Genomic DNA, 13686 nt, shown 5'->3' with positions numbered 1-13686 from the left:
GCTGTTGTGGCGGGCATTAATCAACTATGTAAATAATGTTTTCTTTTTAATATTCTATAAATATCTTTATAGTATGACGACGTATGTAGATACGAAAGTAACGAGTCGTCATTGTCTCAATGCCACTACGTGGCATTTTCAGGCCCCATAATACACTGTAAAGCATGATGGAAGTCACACTTGACACAGCTGTGGATGGTCAGTTGTGCTTTCTTTAAAATTATTTTTCAAATGTTTTAATACTTTTAGGTTTTCCTATACCCTAAGTTTTCTCTTTGATTTACATATATTTAAAATAATAATAATAATAATAATAAAGACACCTGTGACGCTACACACCTGTGCGGAAGCTCTGTCAAGCATTTGATTGGCTCACAGAGGGACACTGGTGTGTTTGACAGGTTCACAGGCCAATTAGATTAAAGCTAGTGACGCGGTGGGCGGGTGTACATTACACCACCATGACGTCGGTGTTTGACTTTAAGATGCGTAGAGAACGGGGCGAAATTAGCGAAAGCTGACGACGGTTTGTTATCGGAACGATTTCAGGACTTCTTTTGCTTCAAGGCTAATTTATATATACCGCTCGACAGTAGGAGCTGTACTATATGGTCTCATTTTTGAGTATAACTGTCTTTGACGTATGAAGCACGCGCTTAATGAAGCGTTCGTGATCAGCTCACGCGTCTCATGGAAGTTGCTGTGACTTTGCGATAAATATATGCGGTTCTTCCGCCAAGCAAAACGTCTTTACTTTTTATTTTAGAGCACGTAATTATTATTAAGCCGCTAAGAAGATCAAAAAACATGACGGGTAGAGAGGACGAGTATGACTATCTCTTTAAAGGTGAGTTTAACAGCTGATTTATAATAATGTCTTTCTGATATGTTGCATGCCTCGCGTGTTTTGGCTTGTCTTTTTGCACTTCGCCACATTTTTTCGGGCTCTATCGCTAAAACACAGATGTATTATAGTGTACACTGTCATACAGTTTTCATGTGACCATATTCAAGTTGTAACCACATAGAAAGGAAGATGAGGCATTTTAATTCTGAAACATCATAAACATCATAAGGTCTCTTCTATGAATGGTTCTAGATTATCCAGAGCTTGATGTCTAATAATATACATGTTATCTTTATGATATGGAAACTAAAAAATACCCAAAACTACCCTGTCAGAACATTTTGTCCTAGAAAAATTATTGAGATGAGTTTCCTTTTATAAGTGTCCGCAATATTAGTGCAGTTAAACCGGTAAGACCTGTATAGGCCTAAATCATGTATTTCTAAGGGTGGTTTTGCATTGTCAAGGTTAAAACTCATTAAAAGATCACGAGACCTTAACTGTTGATTCAAAATGCAGGGCCAACAATACGACCTGTAGCAGTGTAGATTTGACACTTCCTGATTGCGTTTTAGTCATGGCACTGTGTGGGTTTTTAAGCCAATCATTCATTCATTCAATCATTGTTCATGAATCAGTCAGTGCTGTTCAATCACTACTCGCCACTTTAAACATGCCCGTCCATCCAATGTAAATTTAAATAAGCGGAAGTTCCGTCAAAGTGCATTCCTGTGTGCCTAACTCAGCCCGTGATATTATTAGCTGAGACTTTTGTTAGTGGATCTCCTCCATTCATGTTGATGAGTTGGCAATATTGGCCTCTTGTCATTCCAGTATGTGATTATTTTTTAAAGTTGAACACGAAAGGAAAACTTTCGAAGAATCTTTATGGTGCTTTTTCCAGTGTGACCATGACTCTCTAGCTCCAAATATTACAAAAACATCACAAATGTTCCTTAAAAATAGTCCATATGACTCCTGCACTAAATTCCAAGACTTTTGAAGCCATACGATAGGCTTGTGTGAGGAATGGTGGACTACAGATATGGGATTTTCAATGGTCGATACCGATATAGGGAGCAGGATGGCCGTTATAAATGCAGATATTAAAGTGCAATTTAACAACAACAAATTAAATCAGCACAAAATTTCTAAAGTAAAATGAACACTTATTTTATACAATATTTACTAATTTACTGACAGTTTTCTGTTGTATAGCAGTCAAATTTTGGAAGATTAATTGGCCTGCCCCATATATATCGTTGTATCGCTAGTGAGGAACAGACCAACATTTCTAAAGTGAAATGAACACTTATTTTATACAATATAAACTTACACATTTATCTGTCGTATAGTGGCCAAATTATGGCCGATATGTCGGTCTATCATTAGAGTGGAACAGACCACAATTTCTAAAGTGAAAAGAACAGTTATTTTATTCAATATTTAATTGCATGGTTATTTGCCATTTAATGGCCAAATACCAGCCAATTAATTGGCCTGGCCAATAAATCTGTCTATCAGTAGTGAGGAAATAGTGTTGTCATGGTACCAAAATTTCAGTAGTCGGTACCAGTACCAGTGAAAATGGTACTCGATACCATTTTCGGTACCAAAGCAAAAACATGTTACTAAACAACACTCTTTTATTAACAAAGTCTACAAAACATTAGCAGCAGAACTAAGAACAAAAATATGCCATTGAGCAACACTTTAATTTAAATATATAAACTTTAATTTATAACAAAACTTTACAATGTATGCTTAAAGTATTTTTGAACACTTATATAAGATTTGCTTCAACTTTTGCAACTTTTACTTTAACTTTTTACCAAGTACTAAAAAAACCCCAAATAAACAAACATACAATAGAATGAATAAAAAACTATTTCCAAACTAATGTGCAAAGTGCTCTCTTATTAATAAAGCTGCATTTTGCCATTTTTCTTCATGATAAGAAATGCATATGGACATATATATATATATATATATATATTATGATTAAATAAGTTCTAATCTAGCTGTATTAAGCGTGTGCACTCGAGGGATGAGTGTCCCCAAGGCAGAGTCTCTCTCAGCCGGGTGCAGTTTCAATCTCTCCCACTTAGAACGGGACATTCGCGCAACTTATAGAAGAGGCACCGACCACACAGAGAAATGCCAGTTTCTGAGTTTATAGTTATAAACATTATCTGCTTCTGTATTATTTAAACTTTAATAACGCTATAACGCATGAAATGTTACTGCATTTAAGATGTAACGTCGGGATGTTTCCTTTAAAGAGCTCCGGCTCCGCTTATTCCACAACGAGACTGCTTCTGAATGTACTTTTTTTTATTTTGTATTATTCCCTAATACTTTGGGATCTACATAAAATAAACTGTGAAAGTTTGGAGTGCATCTGGACGTGAACTGCTGCTGTCACGTGTCATTGTTATAGGTTATTGTGATTTCATGTTACGTTAAATGAGATCAAACGACTATTAGACACAAACATTTTTCTCGTCAATTTTGTATTTTCGACGATGTCGATAATGTCGACCTAAACGTTTCAGCCCTAACTCACCTGCTTTATTTGCTTGAATAAATCCGGGTGTCTGTCTTTCAGGTGATTTATTAAGTTTGATGTGTTTCCTCCTTTCGTCAGAAAATTGCGAAAGCACCGTTTACAAATAGGTTTTTGCTGATCTGTGAGGTTTCCCTAACCTATGAATTTCCAAACCTGGCTTTTTCCACTTTTCTTTTTGACAAGATTCAGTTGAGACTCCGCAGCAGCTTTGCTTGTCGTCATCTTTTTTCTTGTTGTGAGCATTCGAATGTTCCCAACTCTGCATGGGTAGACCCGGTACTCGGTACCCCGGTACTTCCAGAAATTCTTGTATCGTAAATAATTTTTTGTTTGAGGACCGACTTGGTACCGGAGTACCGGTATTTTTGACAACACTATGAGGAACAAACCAAAATTTAAGTAATTATTCACTGAAAATCTTTCCCTCTTTTGCTCTCAAATTTCATTCTCTACTCTGCATATTTAAAGATTATAATTGAATAATGAATTACATTTCTGTTTATTCCTCATGATGCTGTCTTATGGCTTCAGAATAGACTTGAAAATAGTACATATAAGTCATATGGACTACTTTTATTATTGGTGTTGGACTTTGACGGACATGGTCAGTATGAACTGCCATAGTATGGAAAAGCACTGCATAAAGATCCTTCAAAAATTATAATGTAAAAAATAACAGCATGTAGATGTGGAACACATTATGTTGAATAAATGAAAACAGAATTATTCCTTTAAGTTCAGAAACTGTAGGCACTTGACTATGTTGGAGAATGTTTACAAATTACAAATTGAAATATAACTTCTGTTTTTTGCCCAAGTCTCCCTTTATGAGAGTTAAGATGTTCCCAGTATTTCATAAGTGTGGGTGAAATAGGGAGTTGGTCTTCGGTCTTGCCCTCTTCATATATTGTTTAAGCAGCTTTGTTGAAACACACCCTCTGTGTGAAATATTTAACTTTAATTGCTTTTGATTGCTTTAATTGCTTTAAAGGAGGCAATTCTTGCCAGCGCACCAACAAAATCTGTTTGAAAGAGCTCTCTCAGTGTCATTGGTGTCTTCAGGGACAAAAACACAGACAACAGCATGTAAAAGTACCATAAAGTCCTGCCAGTTCATCTCAAGCATCGATTTCCTCTTTATCCGCAGTGGTGCTGATTGGTGACTCTGGTGTGGGCAAGAGTAACCTGCTCTCTCGCTTCACCCGTAATGAGTTCAACCTGGAGAGCAAGAGTACCATCGGGGTGGAGTTTGCCACACGCAGTATTCACGTGGAGGGAAAGACGATCAAGGCACAGATCTGGGATACGGCTGGACAGGAGAGATACAGGGCCATCACATCAGCGTAAGTTTCTCGTTAAACCCAGTCATCTAATCTATTGTTATAACTGGTGATGTTAGTACAAGTAGTTCAAAGACTGACTAGATACATCATTATTTCTAGCTTGATAACTGCGTATGCAGAACTCTGCAGAAAATTTTGACACATTTCTCACCCCTTGCATGTTTGTTTATTAAATATTGAATAAAATATAATCATAATAATAATTGCTATAATAATAATTAGTATTATTCAATAATTTCTTAACTTGCTCGTGGCATTCCAATGCAGTCCAGTTAAACCCTCAATACTTGTTTTTTTTTTTTTTTGGTGATTATTCTTTTATTTTGACAGTTTTTGTAGTTTAGTTTGACAACAGCCTTTTAATACAGTGAAGTGCTCTCATCTCCCTTTCGGTCTACAAAATCCCAGTGTACTGGGGTTATGTTGTATTTATATAGTAAATTGTAATGGCCAAACACGGAGGCATCTGAAATGACGCAAATGTACATTTGAAGTAAATCTGAGGAATTTTAAATACAATGAGCTCCATGCATGTTAACGCCTTATGATCTCTGAGCTCATCTGTCACTCAGGGCACTAGATAGAAAGAATTTGTGTGTATCGAGCACAGAACTGCTCTGAAACCACTGAAATTGTTTTTTAAATACTGACCTTGTTTTATTTGTATTTGAGAACACCACACACTACAGACATCTGCACACATCAGCACAGCGGGCAGGACTTTTTGTTAAATTGCAGTCCTCTGGGTTTGATAATCGTATTAGGTCATAATGTTGTTTTGATTTTATTTCGATTAGTTGTTCCACCCTACTTGGTCTGAATATGTTCTGAGCCAGTTTGAATGACAATTGTACATTCATTGTCGGAGTAACAAAACAACAGCTCAAATTAAGCATTTGGTAAAATATACTTATTGTGTACTTGTTCGGTGAAACTATTGTGAGATTCTCATTTGCTGCTAACAACATTAGGGGTAAGGTTAGGGATGGGGTAAGAGTAAGGTTAGGCTTGTTTGCGAAACTTCAAATAAACATGCAAGACTGTCGCAAGACTTTTAGCAGAACTACAGTTACTATCTAGTCACACATTTGCACTGTAAACACTAATCCAAGTTTAGTGAACGTCCCATGGAAGATGAATAAGTCAAAGTATGATTTTTACCAAAACATAGCCGAAAATCTAGTTTGGTGGACAATTAAACTACAGTGCGTGCTGAACCGTAGCGTGACCAAGGGTGTCATGAAAAAAAAAAGAAAAGATTTAATTTTAATTGTTCTTTTTGTTTCTAGGACTTTCCATTCAAAATTTATTAGCTCAAACAAACATAAAAATTTGAGCAGTTGGTGGCACTAGAGTTTAAGAGATCGATCCCTAATTTAGTCTCATGACTTTTCAGACCCTGCCCTATAACTGTTCCAAATTTCACAACTTTTTACCAAATGGTTCTATGCCACATTATGCGATGGCATAGAAAATCTTTTTTTCTACATGAGCGTATTCCCCTCACATGCTGGCCGAATCACATGACTAACCAAATTTTCTCCGTTTATCTCAGTAACCTCCTGCGTTATGTGTGTTCACAGGTATTACAGAGGTGCTGTTGGAGCCCTGCTGGTGTATGACATCGCTAAGCATCTGACCTATGAGAACGCAGAGCGCTGGCTGAAAGAGCTGCAGGATCATGCTGACAGCAATATTGTCATCATGTTAGTAGGGAACAAAAGTGACTTGCGCCATCTGAGAGCCGTGCCTGTGGATGAAGCAAAGGCCTTTGCAGGTAAGTGTTGTGAGGTTTTTGTTATACTTGAGATTTCTCTGTAAGTTGCATGCATGCTGTCACATGTTATACCAGAGTCTGTTTGGGAAGATGCAGTACACTACCAGTCAAAGATCTGGAAATACCCATTTATTCTTTTCCCTACATTTTAGAATAATAAAGTCATCAATATTGTGCAATAACACATGGAAGTATGGGAATTTTGAAGAGACCAAAAAATGTTAATCAAAGCTTCTTCAAAGTGTCCATCCTTTGTCTAAATTTCAGCTATGCACTCTGGTCATTCTCTCAACAAACTTGATGAAGTGCATCATGGAGTGCTTTTAAAATAGTACTGAAAGAGTTCCCATGTGTGCTGGACACTTGTTGGGTGCTTTACCTTCGCTAACCGCTCCAACTCATCCATTAAAAAAAATACATTTATACACGGGCACAATTTCTATGTGTCTTCTAATTTCAAGCATTTAAGCATAAGCTTTTAGATTAAAAAACATATATAATTTTATATATATATATATATATCTATATATCCTAAAAAACATGCATGAACACAAGTGTCAAAACATTTGAGTGGTAGTACAAAAATTAAAATAGTTTTATGTCTTGTATTCTTATTGTGTATGACCCTGTATGTGCAAACAATTCAATCTTGGCTTGTTCAGGAGATTATTAGGGAGTAATTTGGCTCACAAAGTGTGTGTGTGTTTTATAGAAAAGCATGGGCTTTCTTTCCTGGAGACCTCTGCTCTGGACTCTTCTAATGTTGAACTCGCCTTTCAGACCATTCTTACAGGTCAGTACTATGAAACATGAGGAAATCACGCATCATGGTAATATTTGTTGTGCTGATTTGTTTATGCTAATTTAATTTAGAAAAAGCTGTCCTCTCTGTAATTCAGTAAAAAAAAAAACACACAAAAAAAGCAATGGAGAATAATGAAACACAATAGATGTAGATACTGTAATAAGACCCTTTAACTCCCCAAATCTCAACTTCATTAAAGCAGGGATGCACACTTTTCACCTTTTTCTAAAGCTAATTTGCCCAAATTGTTAACATTAACATTTCCTACATTTCCCATATTAAACCAATTGAAAGGGTTACTAGCTTAAACACTTGTATATAACAATATATATATATTTAAATATATCAAACAAATCAACAGAATTTATATAAGTGGAACACCTGCTGTGACCTTCACCTTTTTCACTGCTCATGAGTTTGCATCCCTATTATAGGCTTTATGCAATTATTTCTTTATGCAAAATATTTATATTTTTTTTGGGTGGATTCACCCACAGAAGTGGTGGGGAATCCTGGTAGCTCTTGAAAACCACAATGCCCCTTAAGTCTGAAGTGTTACCACTAGATGGAGTCAAACTCCATGCCACAGTTAAGCTGTAGCTACTCGTACTAATGAATGAAACTATGTTTTGAGGTTATACTCTTCAAGTTTGCCATGCTGAAGTAGTGGTTTACTTTTTCAGCTCTTTTGGCAGTGGAAATACATCTGTTGGCCACACATGGTTAAATTGTTCATTCCAATTCATCAAAATGAACCACTACTAAAGAAGGTCCATTGTCATTGACTTGCCACATTGCCAATCTCTGTCGACTCTTTCTCTCGTACAGAAATCTACCGTATCGTGTCCCAGAGGCAGATGTCAGGGCGTGGCGATGCCGACTTCTCCCCCAGCTCCAAAGTGGTTCCCATTACTGTGCAGCCGACACAGAATTCTGGCAAGCAGGGCACCTGCTGTCAAAATAATTGAGCTGCCACAGCGCCACCACGGGGTCCGGGGAAAATCGGCAACTTTGGAGCACATGGTTGGGCTGGGCTGGAAAACGGGGCCGTTCCTGTGTCCGAATAACTGCGTTGTGTTCCCTCGTCGTGATGTGGTTAACGTATGTAACAAACTTCCTTGGTAATGCCCAGAATTGTCAAGTAATTAAAGCTTCAAACTTGCAGTGCAAGAGAAATTTGAATGGATCAAGGAGAGGCCATGCTTCCTGTTTCAGACTAATTATAAATGAGCAGTAAGCTGGGCCGCCCAGATGTGGCTGCTCACTTTATTTTTCTGCACTTTTTGTCACAGACAGTCTGCTTACAAACAAAAGACTGGAAGAATGTCACCAGGACAAAGTGATATTTATAAAAAAAAAAACACTTCAATTGTTTCTGGTGAAAATGGGGATTGATTTATGAATTTTGTTTCTTTTTATTCTTTTTAAAGGATCTGTTCAGCCAACAATTTAAATTGATCGTTTACTCACCCTCATGTCTTTTAGACACCTCTTTGAATAGATTTCTTCCATGGAACACAAAAGTAGTTGTTAGCAGAATGTCCAAGCTGCTTTTTTTTACACACAGTGATTGTGAATGGTGACCACGCCTGTCAAAGCTAGATTTTCACTCTAGATATCAGTCAGCTACAATTACATTTTAGTATGTTTCTTACACAATGCTAACAAATGTCTTTAAAAGACTAGAAAAATAATGCACAACTCGAATGGACTACTTTTATGAGGCTTTTTGTGCACTTTGGAGCTTTTGACAGCCCCTGCTCCACAAAGACTTTCATTTTGTGGAAGAGAGCAGCTCCGACGTTCTGTTAAACAACTCCTTTTGTGCTCAATGAAAGACAGTCAGTCATCTGTGTTTGGAACAAAATGAGGGTGAGGAAATGATGACAGATTTTTCATTATGGGTAAACTCTTCCTTTAAGCACCATCGAAGTAGTCTGACATCAGTTGTATCTTTGCACCAGGAAAATTCACTTAGTGGTCACCATAGCCACCAATTCATTAATGTTTTTACAGTCACTGCTATAACGACCCTTCCACATTTGTTTGAATGCAAATACGGTCTTGATATTCTGTGGTATTTGTACTTTATATTTTGTCATGCTTCTTTATATGAATGTAGTTTGTTTTTATGACTAGTATGAATATCTTGGGGCAAAGATATGGCACTCTCTATATTAGAAATGATTTTTTGTTTAGTTTTTTTTGGGATCAGTATAATGTTAACAGGTTAATCGATAGATGTATAGTAAACGTTGATAGGAGTATAATATTTAGGGTTGGGAATTTTGAACTGCTTAATAAAATTATTCTTACAACATTCGGTTTCTTTCAACGGTTCTTGAACGACTGCTTTCTTCCAAATGACATGGTGCAATAAAATATGCATTCAGTTTACAGTACAATATATGCGGCAGTCACCTTGAACTTTTTATTTTCTGTCATGTGTGCGGAAGAATTGGTAATAAACTTCTGGGGCCGTGTTATTCATTTTAATCACATGAAACAGTGCAACCACACCTTTCAAGGTGTGTGTGTGTGTGTGTCACTTCTGAAATCTCATAATTTCATAACAGGCCTCAGAGGGTTGTGAATGCAAACTTTATCCATTCTTCCTCCAGAATTACTAAAATATTTGTTATTTGAGTCATTAAAGGAATATTCCAGGTTGAATACAGTTTAAGCTCATTCGACATGCATGTTGATTAACACACCTCGAGTTGTCCCTGCTTTTCTTTTAAAAAAAAAAATCTGGGTTTCAGTGTAAGGAAGTGAATGGGGCTAATCTGTAAACGTTACAATACTCTCTATTTCAAATGTATAGACATAAGACATAAACAATATGCATGTTAACATGATTTATGTGTTAAAATCACTTATTAACCATTTCTGTTTAAAGTTATATCCAATTTTACAACTTCATTGTCATGACAATGTAACACTGAACCCTAAAACGTCTATAAAAACAAAGATTTAAACAACTTTATAGTTCAAATAATATTCAAGTTTCAACAGAAGAAATAAGTGTTTTTTTGTTTTTTTTAATATAAGCCTCCAGTTTCTGACTTTTTAAATCTTCCTAAATTGACCCCCATGCACTTCAATTGTAAGTGCCTCACTGTAAATGCAATCTTATTTTTTTAAGAAAATGAGGGAAGTCAAAATCAGCATTATGCCACAAATGCTATAAATTTAGCTTAACTTGTGGAACCGAATCATTACGCATTTTCATAATTGGTTTGGCTTTAGCATGATGTTGTCCTTCTATTAATGCCCATTTTTGTCAGTTTGTTTGAAAAAAGAGAGTGAAGAACCCAGTATGCAGTGCTTTAATAGAAGCCTCCATCATTGGTTAGATTCAATTTATAACATTACAAAGCACGGAAACTGACAGCTTGTGAAGCACTGCTGAGGTTTTCTTACTGGAAGCGAATTCCTTGCTGCCCATCCCTGTTATCCGCTAAATGTAACCTGAAGAGCACCATGTTTCTGGAGATCTTACTCCCTGACCCAGCTTTTGTCTGTCTTTTACTCTTTTGGTGTGGCTTTGTCATTATGTATGTTTAAAGGTGTGTGTGTGTGTGTGTGTGTGTGTGTGTGTGTGTGTGTGTGTGTGTGTGCTGTGGCATTCAGATGCTCCCTGCCTTTGGTCTTATGTTTTAGCTTTATTTACTTTAAACAATTTCACATGGTGCTTCCCTGAAATTCCTTGCCTGTAAGATTTCTGCAAATTCTGTCAATCTGTTATGCTAAATATCAGCCATTTAGCTTGTGTCGTTGTTCATTACTGCTTTGGGAATGTTCTGTCATCCTTTCTCCTCTTTTCCCAGAGGGACTCTTGAGCAAAGGCGTGGAATATTGCAAATATATTTTCAATGAACAACATGGATGTTTATCAGCCGGTGGATTATTTGAGCACATAAGACAGTCTGATCTTGAGGGAAAAAGTACTTTTTGACTTTGGTGGATAGATTTGCATGCACACGAGCTTAGAGTTATATGACCAACGAGTTTCCATGACTTTTCCTTGACATTTCAAGACTGTCGTGATTACTGGAAAATAATTTTTATAGAGTTTGCACTCACGACGAGTGATTTCTAGCTGATGAAATATTTAAGAAATGAACATAACTAGGAAATTGTGTTTTCTGTACAGAATTATCCATGACTTTCAATAATTTTTAAAGATGTCATTAATTTCCATGACTTTTCCAGGCTTGGACATCACAATTCGTTCATATTTCCAGGTTTACTTATAAAGCTTTTGAAACTCCAACTCTCTCATTTAATGCTGTCAAATTTGTGAAGGATGTTTCTAATTTTCACAAATAAAAATTCTGTAGTTATTCGAAATATTTTAAAGTTTTCATTTAGAACTTAAAGGAATGTTCCGAGTTTAATACAAAGTGTAACCGATAGCATTTGTGGCATAATGTTCAGATTTGTTTTATCTGACCTGGTCCCATTTGAAGTTCCAGTAGTGTCTGGAAAACTGAAGATGCTTGAGTTTGTTATTGGATTAGAGCAGAGGTTTTTTTCTTGAAACCATCCCAAACAACTTGTGTAGGTGACATCTGATTGTAGTTTTGGAGACATTCTGACCCCAAGACCAAACTTATTTCTGCAATACTCCAGCTGTGATCCTTGGAGAATTTTTGTCCACTCGAACCATCCTCCGCTCTGTGCGTGTCCTCTTTCAGGCCGATTCGTAACATCTCCCGTTGATTGGCACTTATTAATTAATCTCATGATGGTGAAAATGGGTGTTTTCAATACTTGAGCTTTTCTTATAGCCACTTGCCATTTTGTGAAGTTCAACAACCTTTTGCTGCACATCATAACTTTATTCTTTGGTCTTACACATTGTGATGGATGACTAAGAGAATTTGGCCTGGGTGATACCTCATATTTACACCCCTGTGAAACAGGAAGTCATGGCTGAACAATTTCATGGTCCTTGTCACCCAGATGTACTAATTTTTTTTTTAAATATGAATGGGAATATACTTCAGATATATTTTACTCGGGGTGCCAATAATTGTGGCAAATGTGTTTCGGAGAAAAATATTTATTTAATTATGAACCCCCCCCCCCTTTTCAATTAGTTTACTTCAATTAAAGTTTGTGTGTGTGAATATTTTGAATGAAAGAACAATAAAGACATATTTTTCACAGCCTTCTATGCTCGTATTTACCAAGGCTGCCAATATTTTTGTCCAGCACTGTGTGTGTATATATGTGTGTGTGTGTGTATATATATAGTATATATATATATATATATATATATATATATATATATATATATATATATATATATATATATATATATATATATATTAGACTCATCCCTCATTTAAGGCAAAGATATATAACATCGTGATTACACTTAGCACTTACAATGGAACAATGTTTCAAAAGTAAAACCACAGGACATAACATTGTGTTTACATGAATTTAGTGTGAAAAAAATCTCTTACCTTATCAGTGTAATATTTAAACTATTCTGCCATGATGATTTAACATCTGTAAACACTGCAAGTGATTTTGTCACTAAAATCTTGTTAACTTGTGTAATGTTTACATCTTGTGGCTATACTTTTGAAACAGTGTATATATTAATAGTTATGGACTGACCTCATTTACTTCCATTATAAATGTGAGAGACAAGTCGGAATGAAATTGTGTTAACATATGCCACAAATGCTGTCAAATGAGCTTAACTTGTACTGAACTCAGGAACATCATTTTTTAAAGTATCTTTAAGTTACTTATGCTTGCTTAGAGATATTGAAAGAGATGTAATTTTTTCCAAGCCTGTAAATCACAAAAAAAAAAATTATACTCCAGGTTTTTTATTATCGTGGGAATCCTTTTTTTAACCTGTGAACCTTTTCAGTTTTTAAGCACTTGTGGAATATTTTGGGAATGGGCTGAATTTAAAAATGTTTATTTAATTTATCATTTATATGAATGACTAAATAAAATCAGTTTTTGTGTCAAATCATCAGGTGTAAGACCAACAAAATTCATGATAGCGGTGACAGATTATTCAGTTTGTTTTATTAGAAACATTTACAATACAGTTTTCTGAAAATAACAAAAAATCAAAACTAGTATGGCATAGATACATTGATCAAATATCAAAAATGAAACTCACAAATAACATGTTCTAAGAAGAGAAACCTGCAATTTGCGTGCCTCGTGTGGACACCATACTGAAATCATGAAATGAAATGGCTCATGGAGTATCGGCTAGCCTTGTCTATGATATGGCAAACCCCTTGTTTATCCACAATAAATTGAACACTATTACCAGGAGATGCTTGACCAAACTAATGCACTAAG

General features: G+C 35.9%; 1 protein-coding gene across 1 annotated transcript; it reads left to right on the top strand.

Moving 5' to 3' along the window:
- The first annotated feature begins 478 nt into the window (after nt 1–478).
- Nucleotides 479–12596, top strand: rab11al (RAB11a, member RAS oncogene family, like). The gene is made up of 5 exons (XM_052143389.1): nt 479–847; nt 4564–4759; nt 6343–6536; nt 7249–7329; nt 8170–12596. The coding sequence occupies exons 1-5, from the start codon at nt 808–810 to the stop codon at nt 8307–8309; spliced, it is 651 nt and encodes a 216-aa protein (XP_051999349.1). The 5' UTR covers nt 479–807; the 3' UTR covers nt 8310–12596.
- Nucleotides 12597–13686: the final 1090 nt, after the last annotated feature.

The sequence above is a fragment of the Xyrauchen texanus genome, chromosome 15, assembly GCF_025860055.1.
Source record: "Xyrauchen texanus isolate HMW12.3.18 chromosome 15, RBS_HiC_50CHRs, whole genome shotgun sequence".
Classification (NCBI taxonomy): domain Eukaryota; kingdom Metazoa; phylum Chordata; class Actinopteri; order Cypriniformes; family Catostomidae; genus Xyrauchen; species Xyrauchen texanus.
This window is presented reverse-complemented; position numbering and strand designations above follow the sequence as displayed.

Bases quoted from the DNA above. Each gene is read 5' to 3' on its own strand.
- rab11al (XM_052143389.1), top strand. From the start codon at position 808: ATGACGGGTAGAGAGGACGAGTATGACTATCTCTTTAAAG. The intron at 848-4,563 runs GTGAGTTTAACA...CTTTATCCGCAG, and splicing joins GTATGACTATCTCTTTAAAG to TGGTGCTGATTGGTGACTCT. The intron at 7,330-8,169 runs GTCAGTACTATG...TCTCTCGTACAG, and splicing joins CTTTCAGACCATTCTTACAG to AAATCTACCGTATCGTGTCC.